This window comes from Drosophila grimshawi, unplaced genomic scaffold, assembly GCF_018153295.1.
Source record: "Drosophila grimshawi isolate 15287-2541.00 unplaced genomic scaffold, ASM1815329v1 contig_1377, whole genome shotgun sequence".
NCBI lineage: Eukaryota > Metazoa > Arthropoda > Insecta > Diptera > Drosophilidae > Drosophila > Drosophila grimshawi.
This window is the reverse complement of record NW_025062900.1, coordinates 2,136,649-2,158,453: the sequence shown is the minus strand read 5'-3', so window position 1 is coordinate 2,158,453 and position 21,805 is coordinate 2,136,649. Positions and strand designations below refer to the sequence as shown.

The 21,805-nt window shown below is 37.9% G+C and overlaps 1 protein-coding gene across 4 annotated transcripts; it reads right to left on the bottom strand.

Annotated features, from left to right (window-relative positions):
* Nucleotides 1–70: 70 nt before the first annotated feature.
* Nucleotides 71–21,316, bottom strand: LOC6562910 (rho guanine nucleotide exchange factor 7). Of its 4 annotated transcripts, XM_032735750.2 has the most exons (9): nt 21,033–21,304; nt 12,782–13,174; nt 12,522–12,722; nt 11,940–12,360; nt 11,636–11,878; nt 7,251–7,752; nt 6,862–7,113; nt 3,819–4,670; nt 295–848 (listed from the first exon to the last, which is right to left on the bottom strand). In XM_032735750.2, exons 2-9 carry the CDS (start codon nt 13,117–13,119, stop codon nt 655–657), a joined length of 3,003 nt encoding a protein of 1,000 aa, XP_032591641.1. In that variant the 5' UTR covers nt 13,120–13,174; nt 21,033–21,304; the 3' UTR covers nt 295–654. The 4 variants fall into 4 exon arrangements, with proteins under 4 accessions (XP_032591642.1, XP_032591641.1, XP_043070363.1 ...); XM_032735751.2 differs by lacking the exon at nt 3,819–4,670 and having other exon boundaries at nt 71–848; nt 21,033–21,302; XM_043214428.1 differs by lacking the exons at nt 295–848; nt 3,819–4,670 and adding an exon at nt 8,949–11,310 and having other exon boundaries at nt 21,033–21,316.
* Nucleotides 21,317–21,805: the final 489 nt, after the last annotated feature.

The window sequence follows — 21,805 nt, the reverse complement described above, 5'->3', positions numbered from 1 at the left end:
ATAATTATTAGAATTAATCTATTTATTAATTTTGTATTTTGTATACACTTTCATTAATTTTACTACATAATAAATACAACATTGTTTTTGAGCGTTGTTTCGTTTTGTTCTAAAACATTGGCACATTTTCAGAATTTTACTTTCTTTTTTTGCTTAACAACCAAAATTTGAATACTTGTACAGATTCAATCAGAAATCTGCTGCCAGACATAATCTTAAGCATTTACAGCAATTATAGCTAAATTAAAAGCTAAAAATCAATTGAAAAAATCAATATATAATAAATATTGTGTATAGGCAAACATATATCTTAACTGGATATATAGAAATATATAGATAAAGATGGCTAGAAAGAAACAGCTGTCCAACAAATTGTACATGCAGTATTGTCCACAAAGTCACTCACAAAATACATGTATACATAAATATATTAGTTGCTAAACTGCATTTTCAGTTAATTGAATAATTTTTTTTATGATTTTCTTAATTTTTCTTATTTTTTTTTTGGTACACACTTTTGTTTTAATTGACCAGCTGCTTGGGTTGCCAAACAAAAAAGATATCGTTAGTTTAAAGCTGAAAGCAGCGGCGGGTTTTGTTTCAGTGGGAATCCGTGTTAAAGGTTCATCATCATCAACATCATCATTTACATAGTCAACATTTGGGCGTATTGGCGCCACTGCTAACACTGCTCGTCTCCAGATGTTGCATCAACAGCTGTTGCAAGTCCGCCCTCAGCGCACGCTCCTCGTTGATCTGCAGCTTTATCTGCGACATATCCTGCTGCATCTGCCTGATCGCCGTCCACAATTGACGCAGTGTCGGCGTCATATCCTCATTCTCAAGGCCTGTCATTTGCAAATTTCGGATTTGTTTGTGATGTTATTGCAAAAAAGTAAACAAAGAAAATGGGATAGACGGGAACATTATGTTAGTGTTGTGTGTAACTAATTAATAAGCGTATTCAAAATGAGTATAATGAGTAAGTGATACTATTTAAATGAATAAGTGATACTAAATGAGTAAGTGATACTATTTAAATGAGTATAATGAGTATGTAGTTGTAGTTGTAGCATTTAGTGATATGTTTTGTGCGAGTATTATGAGTAAGTCGTCTATTGAAAAGGAGTATTATGAGTATGTGATATATTTGTGAGTAATGAGGCATATTTTAAATGAGTATAATGAGTATGTGATATATTTTAAATGAGTACAATGAGTAGGTGATGTTTCTTGGGAGTAATATGAGTATGTGAAGTATTGAAACCCAATACAAGATGTGTGTAATGTTGTCAAGTAAATACTAATAGTAATAGTAATATATTTTAAATGAGTACAATGAGTGTTTATGTATATTGAAAACGATTGTAATGAGTATGTGAAATGATTCGACTGGATGACATATTTGAAGTGAGTGTAAAAATGGTTTATGTAGTGGCATGTATTATAATTTGTTTAGCTGCATCTGTTTAAACTATATATATAAAATACGCTTTACTCTTAATACAAATAATTACAAATTATTATAAATTCGTCTATATATATATATTTATATGCTATGCTCTATTTTTAGCTGCTCAGCAATTGCGAAACTTCTTTGAAATATTCTTGAAGCGCAACACATAAAATATATTCTAAGGAATTAATCAACAAAATAAATAGTTGTCTAGAATTTCAAAAACAAATTGAAATTAAATTTAAACTACAAACGATTAAATACTTGAATCACTTGATGTAGTTCGAATGTTATGTTTGTGTTAAGTAAATTTATATAAATAAAAATGTAAACAAATATCACACAGATACACACGCACACACACATACAGAGACGCAAATACAAATACAAAATACAACAAAATTCTTGAATATATATAAATGATTTTATTTAAATTTTGTTTCATTACTCGAAATGAAGTAAATTCAAATCTGAATACAATACAAACGTATAAACGCATTTATCATTATTAATATAGTTAGATGGTAATTGTATTTGGTTAGACAACGTTTCACAAAACACTTATAGCTTAATTTGTTTTTCTTTTCTTTTCTTTTAATAATTATAATAATGCACAACAATAATGTACTTTGTTTATTTGTTTTTGTTTTTGTAGTTAGTTGCTAGTTATTGCCAAGTGGTTTTGACTAACATTTAAAGCGTTTCAACTTATTTTTGATTACACATTGCACATTCTTTTGATCAGAGGTATATATAGTATATACAATATATACTTTCAATAGATTTTGGTAACAATTAACTTTCACTGGGCGCCGCCAAAGAAAAAAACATCGCTCGAGCACAAACAAATATCGCTGCTAAAAGATATATATATATAAATATAATATCTACATAAGTTTATATATATATATAAGCTATGGCAAATCATGTATATCAAGTCACAAATATATATGTATATATATTGTTTAGTTTATAGTGTGTTCCGCTGGTGGCATTTAAAAACGCGTGTAAAAAGCCTTGGACGGTAAATGTAAAGCATCGCTGGATCTCAGGATCATTAAAGATCATCGGGAAACAGCTGCACAGTTGCAGTTGCAGTTGCACAGTTGCAAGTGTGAGTAACTCTAATGGGGCAAGTATTCGGCGGCACGCTAGCACAACATTTAACTCTAATTCCATTTTGTTAGCTAGTCTTTTTTTGGCTGAGTCTTTTTTTGTTTTTCGTTTTGTTCTTTTGATTTTATATTGCACCTAACTAGATTACAGATCACTCAACTTACAATTAGTATATAATTAATAATAATAATATAAAAAAAACAACTACAACACAGTTAAGTATTATCTGAGCAGACCTGTAGGGTGTTTTTGAAATAAAAACATCTTTTAAGTTGTGTAATTAAAAAGAAAGTGAAAAGCGGACAAAGTATTTTTGTTATTATGACAAATGCACAACTATTTGAAAAGAAGGCAATTCATTTTGCAAATGTTTTTAATGTAAATTCTTTTGTCTAATGCATAAGTAAAAAATTAGTGTTAATTCATAACTTGGTTTTTTAATATTTACACCTAGAACTGTAAATTCTATCATGTGTATTTTGTAAATTCATAATGAGAATACCAATAAGGCATTTTTATAATGTCTTTAAGCTGTGGAATTTTATACTTTTAATGTGTAATATTTTAAACTAAGCCTGTAAGGAACAAGGCAGGAAGTATTTATAAAAAAACATTTTTAAAATTTAGAATTTCTATTTAAAAATACTACCATTTAATAAACACTCTAAGAATAAATAAAATCAAGAAAGGATATTCATTGAAGTGTTTACAGAGAAATTTTAAAATTTAGAATAAAACGCTAAATAAAATTAAGGTATGCTTTGAATTTTTAAAGTGAATACCACTCAAGGATCCAAAAGTATCCCAACTAGAATTTAATAAATTTTATGCACGTATTTTGAAAATACTTTTCTAACTATATTTTTTACAGGTCTGCTCCAAGAATTACAATTACTAGGCACACAGAAACTAGAAACGTAGAGTTGCCAGCCTCACTTAACTATACGAAAATGCTGCAATTTCTTGTTCGGCTTTCTTTTGTTTTAAGCATTGCACAAATTGAAATAAGAAAATAATTATTTTATATGTAGCTGCTGAGAGCGCATTCAAAGCAAAAAGCGAGCGCAGCAGCAGCTGAAAGGCGTTCAGCGGATGAAGGATGAGATGAGGACATGCCACAACGACAACCAGGCGTAGATAGACAGAGAGAGAAACAGAGAGAGAGAGAGTAAAGGGGGAGAGGGAGAGAGAGAGAGGACTACTCAGAGATGGTTGATTTTGCGCCACTGCTTCATGACAAAATTACCGCAACACCAGCTGCCCGATTGCCGTTTCGTTCCATCCGCATTGAGTTCCGCTGCTGCTGTTGATCCTCTGCTGCCTCCTCCTCCTCCATTGCGCAGCAGTAGTTGCTCGCCACGCTGCTCCGCATCGCTGTCATCGGAGCGCTCGCCACCCGCCAATTGAGGTGTGCTGCGCTGCAAGGTGCTGGTGCGCAAAGCACCGCCACAATTCATCAAATAGCCGGCACCAAAGCCGGCATAGCGATGCGCGGTTGATGTTGTCTCAAAGGAGCGATTCAGGCGTCTGTCGTAGAGACCCGGATGTGCATCCGGATTGGGCTTGACTATAGTTGTCGTCCCACCAGTTCGCTGATAGCTCGCCTGTGGCAGCAGCTTGGGCGACGCTTTACTCTTCCGCGGCAGCAACGGGGATGTGGTGCAAACATTATCATAGCCCGAGCCAAAGCCGCTCTTCAGGCGATTCAGGGATTTGCGTGTGGCACGCTCCTCGGACAAGGCACGCTGATAATCCTTGATGCTGGGCACGCCCGAAGAGTAGCGCTGAGCGGGCTGCAACGAGCCCACCGAACTCGAGTACAAATTGAAGCTATTTGGGCTCGCCTCACGCCAAATGAAGGAGGAGTTCAAACTGCCCGCCGAATGTTGACGCGATTGTTGCTGCTGTGGATGTTGCTGTTGTTGATGTTGCTGCTGTTGATGTTGCTGCTGTTGATAATGCTGCTGCTGTTGCTGCTGTTGTGTTAGATGTGTTGCATTTGCTACAAAAGGCAGCTGCGGATTTGAGGTGGAAAAGGGTTTGCTTGTTTTCAATTTGCCGCCGCGTATTGGCAAACAAGGCGTCCATGGCTGCAATGCTATATATTGTTGAAGTTCAGGTTCAGGTTGTTGTTGTTGTTGTTCGGGGTTGTTGCAGAGTTGCGCGTGAAAGACAAAGAGAGAAAATGAAGATATTTGAAGAACGAAAAACGAAATACCAACAACAACGACACACAAGAAGAATAAAACAACAAAAAGCCCACAACAAATAACCAAAATTAAAACAACGAAAACAGAACAGATAAATTCGTCACGCCGAAGTTTAAATATCCTTGCAGAAGATACGAATATGATAGCTATATACTATATATAATAATATTTTATAAAGTCGAAGTTTGTCTGGGATAAGAGTTTATCTTTCTTCCTAATAAACTAGATCGCATAGAATCAGACGATAAAAGTTTATACAGAATGTATATATATATAGGAAAGTATATATTGAAAGTATGTACTGCTGATGCGCATATATAATCTTGATCATTTACGCTCAAAATAGTTGCAGTGTTGTTGCACAAAATTGAAAATGGTAAATAAAACTTTTTCCCATGTTTGATATTTTTCCATGAAGTTTAGTCTCCCAAGAAGTAAATTGTATTTAATTTGCAACAATTTTAGACATGTCTTGTAACAGAATAATTTAAATTCATGATATATATCTATAGTTTATGGAGTCGACAATCTCTTACGACATAATTATGATACCCTCTGCAAGTTTTCAAAAATATACAAATGAAAAAAAAAAGAATGTTCGAAAAAAACCGAAAAAAAAAATTAATTGGACACCAACAAAGGACAACAACAACACAGTACATGAGGCAAGGAGTGGTGTGTGTGTGTATGGTGTATGTGAGTGGGAAGTGTACAAATGTGTGTGGGTGGATGAACATGAAACCAAGACCAGCTAAGATAATGAGTTAAAAGCAGGAGAGGATTTGAATAAAGCCAAAAAACGTATAGCAAAAAGACCACAACCAAATGAAAGGGCACAAAATAAAAGAAGTATTAAATAGAGGCAAATACAATTAAATGGAATATTCTAATTAATTCTCTTTGTAACTGAGGTATTCCAACAAACGGAGAGGAAAGAATTTTTGGAGAGGGCAAATTTTTGAAGACGATAAAAAATTGTTGAACGAAAAGAACAAAGGATAAATATTTGGGGCGCAGGCAAAAGAGTTTAAAAGTTAAATTAAATTATATTGAAGTGTAATTTTAAATATAAAATTGATTAAAAAACATAGCAAATATATTTAAAAAATAAAATGCACCTCTAAAAGAGCCCCAAATTATAAAACGCAATCAGATGGGCCTTAAAATTAATATGAATTTAAAATAATGAATTGCGATTTGTTTTCTTTTTGTTTGATGAGCAGCGATAACAAAATAAAATTCGACTGAGTTGTACATAATTAATGGGCAAAAATTTCCAACAAATAATTATATATTTATTATATATTATGTAAGTATATGTAGTATGTATAAGAGAATTATATAAGAGTATGTATAAGAGACCAGAACACATTAGCATAGAAATTACAATACATCGTTTAAATCCAATTGAATGAGCGCTATCTGTTTTTTGCCAGATTTCTTAACAATTACAAAAATATATTTGTTTATTTATATATATATATATATATAGAGATATATATGTGTGAAAATTAACAAAATGAAGTATGTTTAAATCCATTTAGCTGTTACAGTTAAGAGTTCCTCAATTATACAAGTTGTAATATCCAATTGTTAAAATTATAAAAATAAAAAATTAAACAATACAATTGCGCTTTTAAATGGTATTATTTGTTTCTTTTGGTTAAACAATTATTTTTTGCTTACAAACTAATACAATTTTGCAGTAAAAACTCTTTAATTTTCAATTTCATACATTTTATTGTGAAACGTTTAACGAAAATGTTAAAAATTAAAACCAAACCAAAACAAATGTAATAAAAATTTCATTTTTTCTTTTTTAGCAGCTTTTTTCACATTAAGTGGGCGTGTTCAATGTGTGTGTGTATGGGGTGTGTGTGTGTATGTGTGTGAGGTAAAGCAATTTGGCTACAAAAATTTCATTGATGAAAGCGCACAAAGAAAAAAAAAGACTTAGGACAAAAACTTGAGCAGAAAGTAAAATTCGAAAAACAGGACACACGGAAAAAGCTAAAACTCTAGGAACTAGGATCTAGAAGGATCTCTAGAAGAAGCACATGGGAGATCGACGGCACTTACCCGCGTGTATGGTATTCCGGGCGCTGTTCTGATAGGCGGCACAATAGCCCTCAAAGACGCGCAACACCAAAGCATCCTCCTCGAATGTGGGCTGATTTTTGCGACCGCTGCAATAGCTGGCCAAGGCGTTGTTGGAGCTGCCCGAACCCGAACCGGATGCCGAACCGGAACCGGAACCAGACCCACTGGTTGCATTCAATAAACTGGGACGCAACGGCGGCGTCGGACGCAAACAGCTGATGGTCCAGTTAGCTAAAATACACAATATAAAATAAGTTTAGTTTGGAATTTTTTTCGAAATTTAAGTTAAGCAATTTTAAGGGACTTTTGCTCAATAATTGAATGTGAATTGAAGAAAATGTATCCTTATTTCGAGCTTAGGCTTTTACCCTTTGTGCTTCCTTTCCTTGCGTTTGGCGCCGTTGTTGCCGCTGCCGCCGCCGCTGCTGCTGCTGCCTGAATTGCCACCGCCGCCTGAATTGCCGCCGCTGCCTGATTGTTTTCCGTGGCTGTTGCTGCCACTGTGCCCGCTGCTGCTGTTGCCCCCGCTGCCGCCGCTGTTGTTGCCGAAGCAGCCGCCGCTGCTGTCTTGCTGTTTGGTGTCGGGACTAAACTTGATTTGTGGCTTAGTGCCCCCAGATGACTTGGTAGACTTGGTGGTTGTTGTGGATGATGCTGATGATGTTGTTGAGGCTGAGTGTGCGTGTATTGATTGTAGCTCAGGTGATGATTGAACGACAGGCTCCGTTTGTGTTGTGACATCGCTGCAGCCGAGTTGCTGTTGTTGTTGTTGCTGCTGGTGCTGCTGCTGTTGTTGTTGTTGTTGCTGCTGCTGCTGTTGTTGCGACTGCCCGGTGGCAGCAACAAACTGTGGCTCGATGGCGGAGACATCTGCAATAACAATTAGACAATTACAAGAAATTCATTTAAGTACAATTAAATAGAGTGTTGTATTTTGAAATGAGGCATAGTTAGTTCGGTATGAAAGTTCTTGGCAGCTGTCAGCAGCAACAGCAGCAGCAGCAACAGCAGCAAAATTAACAACAAACAACAATCAACAACAACAACGTCCTTAGAGCAGCGAGCAAAGCGCAGCAAGCAAATCAAATCGAGATTTTTGTTTTTCTTTTTGTGTAGCGTTAGATAATTTGTTTTGTAATTCGTTTTGGGTAACTCGAAAATTGTTTGTTTTTTTTTTGTTTGTTTTTTGGTTAGTGAACGCAACAGGTTGCAAAATGTGCGTGAATGAATAAGGCTTGATGACAAATCAGTTATTATGTACGGGTCTATCTTTCAAAAGAACGAGCTTGAAATAAGATTGATCGATTTACATCTGCAGTTATCGATCAAGGTGTTATCGGTTTGCTAGCCCCAGGGTTGCTGCTCATGCCAATATGAGCACTTTATCTGAGGCCGAACTGAACTGGAATAAATTCCAAGTTTGCTTGGCCTGCCAATATGAGCACCTTTCAACTAAAATATATTGAAGCCTCTAACTTCAGTGGATTAAATAAGAATTTCTGAAAGCTTAACAACTGAAAATCTTGTTAAGTTTCAGGCTATAATTCTTTTAAATACTCATCCTACGAATTCTTTAAATAGTTGTTTAGCAGCGCTCTCCAAGAAGAGCTATGAATATGTAGCTAATTAAAATCAAACTAATTTTCTTAAATTTTTGAAATTCTTAAAGATTGAAAGTATAAAATGATATTAAATATATAGGGGGTTAGTCATGTGCTTATTTTTGGATGACTGAGTGGAAAGCATATGTTCGTTCATTTATGAAGAATTTCGAATGAATTTTCAAAAATATATCTTCTTTTTTTTGTTGAAGATCGTGCTGCATATGCAATGCAAAATTGTTGATAGATGATAAATTAATGTGGATGGAGAAACGTGTGCAAAACGAATGTACAAAACAAACAAAGAAACGAGAAAAAAACACGTGCACAAAACGAGCACCAAGAAAAAAAACAACCGCAACAATGGCCGCCTGGATGATGATTGAGGAAGAGGGGAATGTGGATGAGTCCAGGCGACAATTGGGTGGTCATTTTTTTGGTGACGTCTCACTTCGGTTTGCTTGCCTTCTTCGGTTGCTAAAGCTACGCGTGCCGCACAAATGGGGCAATCTAACGATGATGAATACGACGGCTGTGCGGCAAAAGCATTCCGTGCCGCAGCCGATGAACTGCATCTGCGTCGTCCTTCCTTGAGATCCATAACATCATCATTGTTGCACACAGGACAATTGGAACAACAACTGGATGCTGTTGTCGTTGTGGTATTTGTGGTGCTCGTGTCTGCGGCACAATCAGCACAATTGTGGCAAATGGAACAATAAATGGCGCCCTCACTAAAACCACTCGCTCCCAGCGAGCAATAGCAACTGGAGCAGACGGAGGCTCTGGATGAACTGGAATCCTTACTGGGCGGCAGGCGTTTGTTGTAGGCACTCGCAATGCCACGCAGTACTTCGGGTGGCAAGCGCTCCTTCTTCCACCAGTGGGCATACATCCCAGATCGGAAGGTGGGTCGTGGCTGACCCATCTCCTCGTTCAGCTGATCCGCAGAGAAACTGCCGCTGAATTGCAATTGATTGCTTGAATCACGGGTGGTCTCGTCCATCGAGCTGGAGGCCAGAAAAATACTCTTTGTATTGATTTGGAATTGTGTTGTTGTCGCCTGTGGATTAGTGGGCGTGGCCGGGGTTTCCAGCTGAGGATCAGCGTGTGTCTCCTTCTCCTTCTCCTGTTGCTCTTGCTTCACCTCCTCCTGCGTCTGCTCGGGCGTCAGAAACTTCTCGCGAAACAAACCGCAAACATCAAAACGTCGCTCGGGCTCCACATTGTCGAGCACATCGACGCCCACACCACACTCCTCGGCACTCGGGGGATCGGGTGAGGCAATGGTGCAGCTGCCAGCCATGCCACTGTCACTGGAACGGGGACTGGGACACGTTGAGCTCTCGCAGCAGCGACACTTGCAATCGCTGTGCAGCTGCTGATCCCGTCGCCCGCTGCTGGGCGGTGCAGGAGCAGCAGAAGGCGGAGGAGGAGGAGGAGATCTCGCCTGTTGATTGTTCATCTGCAGATACTGATAGCAAATGCACCGACGCATGGAATCACGCTGAGCAGCTGCAGCAGGAGCGGGAGCGGGAGCAGCCTCAATGCACAGCTCACCGCTGGAGCAATCAGTTTTGGCTGCCTGTTCGTAGTTGTAGAGCAGCTCGGCCTGCAGCTGATCGGGTGCAGTACGGCAGGCGGCGGGCAGATCCATTGAGCTGGCGTGCACAGCATCCTCATCGTGCAGCAATGTGGCGTCGACACTTTGATTCTGCTGCTGATCCTGTCGCTCCCGCCAGGTGGGCACATAAACTTCAGTGTCGACGCAACGATTGAAGCGATTGCCCACAAAAATGCTGGGCATGCTGTGCCGTTCGGTGGGTGAACCGGGCAGCTGTGGTGGTGGTGTTGTTGCTGTCGCCAGCTCCGCCTCCTGTTCCTTGCTGAGATCATCGTGGATACTGGCCAAATTCTCGCAGGCCATGAAAGCGCCTCCCAAACGAGCGCCATACAAACTGCTCGCATCGGAGCTTTGCTGCTGCAGCGTGGAAGATGGTTGTGAACTCAACTCCGCTGGCAAATCGTCCACATCTTCCTCCAGCTCCTGCTCCTGCTCCTCCGCGACGCAATTGGTTATGCTGGAGACACCCAAATTAATGACAGCCGTCGAGGTGTGCACACTGGAAGTGCGTTCACTGGACTTGCGAGCCAGCGCTCTCAGCGCCCTCGAGCCAATGATAAGGGATTCCTTTTTGAGTTCATGCTGCACCAGCAACTCGTCCGAATCTAGTGAGTCCTTGAACTTTATGAGATTTATGCTGGAAGAGTGTCGTTGTGGCTTGTGGCCATGATCAACAAAAGTGCCCGTTGAATTGCAATTGGATGCCACAGGTTGATGCTGATAGAAGCGCACATATTCAAAGGGATCCGAGTTGCAGCTGAGCAAATACTCAGCATCTTCGTCATCGTCGTCATAGCTCTCCGAATCGGTGGGCAGCTCAAAGGCATCCTGTCGCTCCAGCTCTGTTGACGGTGCGGCCACATTATCATTGATGTCCTTGAGCATCTTGGCGGAGACCTTGTGACAGCGTTTCTTGCGCAACGCAATCCGCTTGAGATCGATGCTCTGCCTCGCCTGCGGATACAACAGCATCTTCACAATCGCCCCACGCAAACGACCCGACCGAACGAGTCGAGCAAAATGTGCACTGAGATTGGCATATGGCGCCGTCGGTGGATAACAATGGGGTGGCAATGTGATGCGATGGTGGTACTGCTGCTGCTGTGGTTGCTGCTGCTGCTGTTGTTGTGGCTGCTGGTTGTTGTAGTAGGCGCACAGCGAGAAACGTGTGCAGTAGCCACGTGCATCCAGATGCTGGCTGAGCTGCTCAGTTGCCAACAGGTACACCAAACAAGGTAATGAAAGCGAAATAAAGGAATCGCACATACAGCTGAGGTCAAAATAATAATAGCAGTGCTGCTTCACAAGATCATCAAGCAGACAAATCGACTAACAACTGACTGAGGATTTGTGAGAATGGATCACATGCCGGGCAGCAAATTTAGAGCAAATGGTTGATTTCTACAATTGTAATCGAATCTTCGCTGGAAAACCATGATAGACCCTTCAGTATTGATTTTTTTATCATTACTACTACTATTATTTTGACCGCAGCTGTATATGTATATAGAGAAACTGATGGACTCACGTGCGATGCATTTAGTTGTCCGCCCAGCGAGGAGTTGCTTAGATTGCTCAGCTGTCGCTTGATGCCCATGGGCAGACTGGGATTGTTGGCATTGAGCAGCTCGACCCATTTGTTGGCCTCATTGGGTCCCTGGCAGACGGCGATGATGCGATCGATCAGCGGACTGCTAATCTCAAAGGCATTCTTAATGGCCTCCGTATCCTCCAGACGATTCACAACGATACCGGTTAACGGCAATTTACCCTGTTTTCAATGCAATCAATTATTTCATTGATCTTTAACGTGATTCAATTTCAAGACTTACCTCATAGATGAAGGCGCTCATGCGCTGACTAACGCTCAGAATGAGCAGCGTTTGGGGGAAGAGCACAAAATAGCGATCCCGATGATCGGCACCAACGGCCACGCTGCCCATGTGTATGATATCGCCCAGGCTGCTCAGCTCCTGGCCCTGCCAATTGCGCACGGGGCCCGTCAGCACCTGCAACTCCAGCTCCTTCTGACGTCGCGTCGCCGAACATGTCGCCGCAATATCCTTGTAGACGGCAACACTGCGCTGTGTATCACCACGATCCGGATGACTGCTCTCCATGTGACGTTCCAGTTCCTGCAGCATGGCGGAATACTTGTCGAGGCGACGAAATGGCTTGGACAGACCCGTGGTCAGCACTAGCAGACCCGGCGTCGCCGCGCCCTGCCGCTCCATATACTTCTCCAGATCGTCCCTGTTGATGGTTTTTAGGTAGAGATTAAATCATTTTAGGGAAGTCTAGGAGTCTATTGGCATGAGGACTGACTAGTGCCGATTAAGGCTGAGCTTACACAGCTCTCCATTGATGATTCTCTTTATGGGATGTATGGTTAAAGATGCCTAATCTCTACTCACTTATACTTGTCCAGTATGACAATGGCCTTGGGATGTGCCGCACAATAGGCCTGATGGACTTTCTTCATCAATGGGGCGCTGCTTAGAAATAGTTTGCCCACACGATCGTTGGACTCCTCAATTTGCATGAGCAGATCCTCATGGGTGCGCACCACCTCCACAAAATTGCACATCAGCTGCGCATACTCATCTTGGGTGAGTCTAAAAACGGGGCAATGATTAAAATAAATATTATAGAGTTATTTGAAATATATTCTTACATTTGCGTCTGCTGCATGGGCTCCAGGAAATTCTCGAACAGACCCTGCAACTCGGCGACATGGGCACGCTCCGAGTCGAGCAGATCCTTGAGCACCACGGAGCGATACTCTTGTATTTCCTCGGGCGGACGGATGGTCTCTGACAGCGGCAATTGGGCCTTGTACTCGTTCACATAGTTGCTGGGAAACCAGCCAGTCTTTTCGTTCAGTGTACCCTCCCACCAGCCGCCATCCTCGCGCTGTGTCACCGTTATGAGGTCGCCCTTATTAAAACGCAACTCATCGTTGTTGCTGCCCATAAACGAGTACTCGGCCCGCACAATCAACGGTTGCTCCATTTTCCCTGTGTGGCTGCCCGCCGTTCGACAAAACCTGGCTCTTAATTTCCTTCAGCTGAAAAAAGAAAGGATTAAATTTTAAATAAATAATCAATTAATAAATAATAACTTTGAAATAAATATAAATAAATCTGATCACTATTGACAAAGCTACAGCTCTGGAAATTTTTGACCCGTTCCTATCAACACCTTTTGAGGATACTATTTTAATATGGAAACGGAGCTACAATCTTATTTCTAACCCGTACTTAATAATAACATTAATTTGTATATGTATCTAAATTATTCACTTTTTCTTTACATTTTTCAAATGTTTATTTTACTTATATTATTTCGCTAATTATTATAGATCATTGTCATGTTTGTTGAACTTGAAAAATCAGCAAGCGATATCATGAAAATTTTTTCAATGAAAATTTGTCGACCAATAGCGCCGTATATCTATCAATTATCTGTGCAATAGAATGTCTTGAGCATTAACTCTATTCTTTATGGCACCCACGCGAATGCGTTTCTGGCACTCTTCTGGCACAACAACATTGGTGGCTATAATGCCACCAATAACAAAAACAAGACATTTTCACAAAGGAAAAATGAAAACATCTGTTCGCATTGCGGGCCAAAAAGTTCTCTCAGAGATTTTTGACATTATTTTCACAGTCTGGAGAAAGCCGTGCAATCAACAGTTTTCGTAGTCGTATCTTTCAGTGGAAGCAATTTCGATGGCCAAGGCCCGATGCCATTAAAGCGGAAAAAGCATCTGTAGCGATTACGAAATATCGGATCGGATCGTAAATAATTTGAATGAAATATTGTATTTTTGAAAACGGCAACATAAATCAAATAACAATAGCGTGCTAAAAACGACCATGTCATGGATTCCACACAATTTACGAGCGTACTTTTTAACGATATGTTCAAAAAAGATTCTAAAAGTTAATATCCAAAAACAGAAATACATATGTGCTATATGGTCCATGCACGATATCTGGCAGTTAAGCATTGCTGGTCAGTAATAATAATAATAATATGATGTGATAATCATAATAAATCCATTTTATCTGCACCAGCTGCAGATCAACTTTGATATACGATGTTTATGTCTCTCTGAAAAAAAGAACTGTGTTGACTTAGAAACAGCGATGTTTCTATCACCTTCTGATTAGATTAGCAGCATGTCAACAGAATACAACACACAACAAGTGAGAATGCCCGACTGGAAGATACATTGAGATCTCAACAGTTGAAAAAATATGGTAGACTTGCCGATAGTCATTTGTTGTGTTTGAATTTGTGTTTCTCATGCGATCTTAACTAACTTTTCACAGTTGATCAATAGATTGTCTGGGCATATTGTAAATATTAACTGTAATAGCTATATCTCTAAAATGTCGTAGTTTTTTGCTATCGGTTATCGACTTATATCGATATTGGCGAAACGGGTAAAGCTATCGATACAATTAAGTAAGTTTGATCTGCGTATGATGTTCGAGAACTTATATTCCAGCTCTCCGGCTACTTTACTCCCAGAGATCTTTCTGTTAACACAGTTAGATAGATGTAAATTGCTTGGCGATCAAGAATATATATTCCTTATGGGTGCATACTATGCCTCCTTCACCCTGCATATACTTTTGCTTTTGCTTCCTACACACTAATTATAGTTTGCTGCAAGTGTTTCAGCTGCTGCCGTTGGCACACCAAATGTTTAGAACATTTATTCACTTTTTTATATCGTATCAAGTTTAATTTTTATTAAATGCTTATATTCTTTTATTTATGTATGCATAAAAATTACATATTCCTTGAATTTTGCAAAAAAAAGCAACAGGTTTTATTCGTGTGGACTCTAATCTAAAGTTTATTGCGCTAATTTCTGGTGAATGCCTCAGCACACATTTTTAGAATATTGTTTTTCTTTTCTCTTTTTTTTTTTTTTTGTTAATCAAATGTTTTTTTTGTTAGTGCCATGATGAATAACCGCAAAAATATGAAAGAAAAAAAACATGTTGATTTTTGGTATTCGCCGTCGTCGTCGTCGTATTTTGCCCAAAAGTTTTTCACATCCAAAAATAACAGAGCGACGAAAATATAAATCTTGATGTGCCGACTTCCCATATGCCAATGGAAATCAGGCGATATAAAGTATATACTATATATAAATATATATACATATATATGCACAAAAGTGTGCCCAGAAACTTTGAGAAAAAGAATTCTTCCATTACAGGTATTGTACATCTTTAAGAATCTTTAGCACAGAATTTTCCTAGGCAAGGTCACAAATTTTGAGAGACACTCATTAAAAATTGGATTCTCTTTTCGTTTTTTACACACAGACACAGACACATACTTTGGTATGCAGATGTATATAGCTTTAGATTGCATATATATATATATATATGGCACTTTTCATATATTTGCTCAATCATCAATTGTTGCACGTATTTTACGCCGTTTTTCCTAGTCGATTGCCACCGCACGCGCTCATTGCTGCCACAAAACTGCGACAAAAACACATTCAACAAAATGGCAAACGGAACATTTTTCACAGGCTTTCCCAGTCGCATACATCAACTGTGTGCCCGCTCTCTCTCTCTCTTTCCTTCTTTTTCCCTCTCTTTCTGCTCTCCTAATGATCGCGAGAGCTCTGCTAAATACTTGACATACTCAAATATACATAGTATCTAGATATATAGTCTACACTTGGCCGGATACAGTGCATATTTTCATGTGAAAAATAATGATGAAAAACAAGAAAAACAAAAAAAAACGAAGGCATGCCGAAAATTGCATACTCTTGCAGTTTAAAGTCCATGTGCTTACTTTGTAATTTTATTGTAAACACAGATCAGCTATTGAAAATGTTGATAATTTTGGTAAACAAAAGCAATTTTCATACAAGATCACATCCCAAGTCGAACCAGGATCAGGGTGTCAAAAACGAAACGCAATCGGAACCGAAATGCAGCAATTCTTTAGGAATCAGTAACCATAACCGATGTTATTAGTATCACATATCTAAATAACTTTAAAGTATAAGAAAACATTCATCTTAAAATTAGAAAGGCTTGCCATAAATCAACCTTCGCAAAAATATGGTAAAGTGGTAAAAGTAATGTGTAAAATTTTCAAATACAAATGTTTAATAATAATATAAATAACAAAAGAGCTATATACAAATTATTGTAATACAAACATGGAAAACCTTCTGGAAATTAGTCACATTATTTATATATCGTATCAAAACTCAATCTGAAATTAAGATTAATACTCTGGTTTTAGAAAGCCAAAACATTCAATCTTAGAAATTCTTTTTCTGAATAATAAGATGAGGAAATCTGGTAGCCAAGAGCAGAAAATAATTCAAATGTACAACCAATTTATAATTTTTATCGTAACTTTTACAGCAGTGTAGAGGTAGACTATATCGTTTATCAAGAATAAATTATATCTTATGGGATTGTTGCGTTGATTTGAATGCGTTACAAACTTCCCCACAGACTAAGCATATCCCTACAGGGAAGGGTATTACAAAAAAGCGATGACAAAACGAGGCAATCAAAATCCGAATCCAAATCCGAATCAGAATCTGGGCAGCGTGCGAATCAGCAAACCTGAAAAGCAAAGCACGCGCAGAACATATATTATAGCAGTGGGTTGGGGATATATGTTTGACCATTTTTTTCCTTTTCATTGAGAAATATTGTCATGTTTTTTTTCTTCTTTCAATCTCCCAACTATTTATATTTGTGCTTTTGTTTTGAAAAAATCCATAAAAATATTTGAGTTAAGGCATTAAAAAATATGTGTAGAAAAGTTTTGGCAAACGATAAATGTGGAAAATGCGTCATATTTATAGGTTCTTTCAGTAATCGCTTAAGAACATGAAAACGACAAATATTATTTGTGAAAATATGTGGAGGGGACTAAAATTCGTGATTTAGCGCAAATTCACCTGTCCCAATCAGTTTGCCTTTGAAGATAAAAATATTAGAATAGCTATCCAAGAGCAACAGGTATTGCTAGGGACAGCAATAAAACTATAAATCTGGGAAATATATTTAAATATTTATATGTAGTTAGGAGTTTCGGAAAACTAGCCTTATAAATAACAAATAGTTTTAAAAAGTTAAAAAGTTAATATAATAAAAACTAGCAACCAAATGGAGCTGATAGTATTTGTATTTATGATTGATGACATACTTAAGAAGAAACTATTTATGATTGATTGATTGATGACAGTTTAAAGAAGAAACTTAATTGTTTTAATAGACAAAATAAAATCCTCATAAATCATTTTGTTTGCCCCCAATTAAAGTTTGATTTTCCTCAGAAAAAAATGGAAATTTAAATATTTTAAAAGTGCAGAATGAAAATATATCACTGAAAATAAACTAGATGAAATATTTTGCCGTACAATAAATCGTTGTTTTATCTAGCCAAATCGGTTGCATGCACCACAAATCAGTGTGTGGCAAACATAACCCTGAAATGGCATAACGTTCAAGGCAAACGAAAAAAAAGAAATGAAATATTTCCGCAGATAGACGATGATGATGGTGATGGCGATGGTGATGAGTCCACTTTTGTATTTATCTGTCCCATTTCAGTGCGGCTCATCAATGTGCATGCCCGCAGCAGCGACAGTCAAAATGATGCAAGCAGAGGTCATGCAACAGCAAGCAGCACAAAACACAAAGCCAAAGCCAGCGTTGCAGTTGCAGTCGCAGTTGACGCCGCAGTTGACGTCGCAGTCGGCGCATGACAAGCGAAAATTTTAATTAATTCATTAAAGACTTGCACATGGCGCCGACAGAAACAGAAAAACAACAGCAGCCACAACTGCAGCAACAGTTCGACGAGGCGTCACTCAAAGCGACAAAAAGTGCATCCACACACACACACACAGATACTCACATACACACCCACATAGACACACAATTACACACACAATAACACGAATTCATAACTCACGTAAATACAGCTTTAAACAAGTTGCTATCTTTTTTGGAGTTATAACACAATTTCTCTCTGTGTACCTACCCAAGGCGACATTAATGCGCATCTCCCAGGCGAAATGTGTCATTCGCTCAAAAATGTTTATCTTGCATTGGGTAGCAAAAAATAAAATAAAAAACATAATCTCATCGTGAATATAAAAAAAGAACTGTTGCTGTTATTATGGCAAATAATTCAATGATGATGATGATGATTTTGATTTTGACGATGATGTGATGCTAAAACGGCATCCGGAAGTGCGCATTTTGATGAGGGGGAAATTCTCCTGGCATTCTCAGAATCTTCGCCTGTTCCGCTTGCGAGTGAAAGAAAAACCCAAAACCCGAAAATGTAAACAAAAACAAAAAAAAATACTAGTGGTTGGTGTGAAAATTTGGCAACTAAAGCAATGTAAAATGTTGTAGACAAAAAAAATAAAAACAAAGACAGCAATCAAAGACAAAAGAAAATCACAGATGAAAATTGGAAAAGAAAATAAGATGAAGAAGAAAAACACAAAAACCAAATAAACGCAGTTTCGAGAGCCAGTAAAATCTTGTCACGGCTGCTTTTCGAGTCCAATGTCGATGCTGAGATTTCAAATTTGTGATTTCAGATTTAAGATGCGGCACTTGAGATACATTTGGGATGCGCACCCCCAAAAACACAAGACACAAGTGATACAATTGATATATGGCCGCAATATAATTTGATTGCTATCTATCGCTATTTATATACTGAATGCATTTTTACAACAGACTCTTCGCCCCATTTGTCGAGTTTTCAAGTGGGCAGAGCAGAGGAAGTTTATTTTGTTGATGGTGTTGTTGTTTGCCTTTAATGTTTGTCTCTCTGTGATGTGGGCAGACAGTTCATAATAATTTGTTCACAACGGAATATCGAATTGCTAAATGAATGTGGCATTTTTCGTATCGCATCGCCACAAATGAGGTCAAAAGCAAGCAATAGAAAATAATATGCATAGGAAATAAATAAAGTCAAACACGAAGTTTAAATACCCTAATAGTTTTCTCTTCCGAAGTTTAAATACTCTTATAAAAATATATCAAAGGATTCAATGAATCGAACTAATGAATAACTAATGAATGTATATAGTTATTATAAACAATTGTAATGTCACAAATTTAAACACAACACTGCAATATCTCTTGCAAGAGTATAAAAATAAATTAGATTTTGCATTCGGCACAAAATTCCGAATGGGCGAAAAATTTAAATGAAGAGCAAAAGTAACAATCATAAAAATGCGATCAAAACTAATTTCTATTCAAGCAGGCAGACAGTGAATATCGTTAAATTGTAAATACTTCGAAAAGTGTGAAATATATTGAAATCTTGACGAGATACAAAAAAGAAAAAACGAAGAAAAGAAATAAAAATGAGAGGAAATGGGAGTCAATGACATATTCGCAGATGAAATCATATACAATATATAATATGTAATATTAAATATATATAATTATATATTATTGTATTTATAGTATTTACGTCAGCCCTAATGCAGGCAAATTAATATAAGTGAAATAACATACATATATATACATATATACTTTACTTTACTTTAGCTTTTTATTTAATATATAAAAATAATATTTATTTTTCGTAAGGAATATGTGCTAAGAAGCATTTTTAAGAATTGACAGAAACGAGACGTGTACCATTTCTGAGAATGCCCAAATAATTTGTAAATAGATGATTAAAGATTTTTATATCCCCATAAAATATATATTCTCGATGAGCAGTCGATTAAAGTATGTCCATCTATCTATCTAAATTGTATGAAAAAAAGATGTAAAAGCTTATGATTTCAAATTTGGAATATGTCTTCTCGCATGGCTTACAAATATCAAGTTTACTTCCTTTATCAATAACTTTCTGCATTGTCTATATATAGATACAAATGCCAATAAAAGCCACAATTTAAAAACAAAACAAAACACTTAAAGCTATGATTTCATGTAGTTAATTGATTGATATGATCATAATTGGAAAATAGAGCATTATTATTTGTGATTTGTCAAGGCAGATCAGCGACTCGACTCCGAAGTTTGAGATAGAAGATTGAAAAAGTCTCTTGTCGCTAGTCGAGCACATTTAAAAGTTTATTTTATTTTATATTTTTTGCAACTTATTTCTTTAAGGTTTGTCGAACCGTTTGACAACAGTGGCTGGCTTCTATTTCCCCCTTTCCCTTCGCTTCTTCCCATGCCCCTTGGCAACATCCTAAGTCCCAAGGTGAATAATATATATGCATGTCGAGTGGCAATATTTTTTCTGTTCCGTCTGTTTTTATAGACACGCTGCACATTTTCCATTCCTCTCGGTTTTCTTTTCTTTTTTCTTTTTGGCAACAGTTCAAATTTGAGCGCTGGGCCAAGGGGGGAGAGGGGGAAGGTGCAACTTTGAGAGTACTTTGTGGCCACTGCAGTGAACACTGCTTTGGCAACTCCTTTCAACCTTTCAACCGACAAACAAAGATGGCTGCCTGCTATTGACCCTATGGATTATGTGCAGCAGGAGAGAGAGGGGAGAGTGCGGGGGGAGTGGAGTGAATTGCCCACTTCAACTTAAGCTTTATTTTTGTTAGCGTGCAACGGCAATAAATAAAATTTGCTCAAGAAAATATGCTGAAATTGCTTGCTCTTCTTCTTCTTCTACATTAAGCCTAAGCAGACAGTGCAGCGCCAAAGAAATTCGCTTCAGCTGTATGTGAATGTGTGTGTTTGAATGTGTGTTGTGTGTGTGACGCATCAATTGGAACTGGAATGGGTGATGCCACTGAACTCTGCCTATGACAAATATTGCATTGGGCCTTTCCACTTTGTTGATGACTCAACTCAAATGCATTGCAACTCTTCTTACAGTTATTGTGTGTCTTTGAACAAACTCACCTTCAAAATGTTGTTACGTTTTAACAAACATTTGTTGCGCCGCTGCTGCTGCTTCTTCTTCTGCTGCTTCTGCTTGTTTTTCGTCGTCTTCGTTCGTAAATCGTTGTTGTTGTTGTTTTTGTTGCTATCGCATTCGCACGCACAAAATAGAGACAGATGAGTAATAACACCCCCGCTAGCTGCCTCTCTTTCCTACTCACGCACAACAATTATTCTTATTCTTTTTTTTTCGTTTACTTTTGCCACGCGCTTTCACTCAATAATATACATGTGTAAATACATAGATACAATGTATATGCATATATTTACGTATATATACTTATATATTTATATATAGAAATATATATACAAAAAGTGGCGTTTTTCTATTTGTGTGTCTCAATAGAGAGCCGGAAAAAACCACTCAAATCACTCACATAGCTTTCGCTGTTAATTCTCTGTTTTAGTTTAATTTTAAGTTGCTTGCATCTATTGTTAAATATCACTATTTAATTACATACAAACTAAAATATATGCAATAATTTTCGGACAGCAGCAGCGACTAAACATAAATAAACAGCAGTGTGACTGCACGCGACAAGCACGAAAATACCACTGGCATCGACCACCAAAAAAATACCAATTAATAACAAAGATATATCGGCAGAGTTGCTCAGACATCGATAGCGCAGCTGTTCAATTTTAAATATCGGTTGTCTACGAGCACTTAAATCGAGCGTTTCAAAGTTTTGCGCTGCTTGCATAAATTTAACTGACTGTTCATAAATAATTAT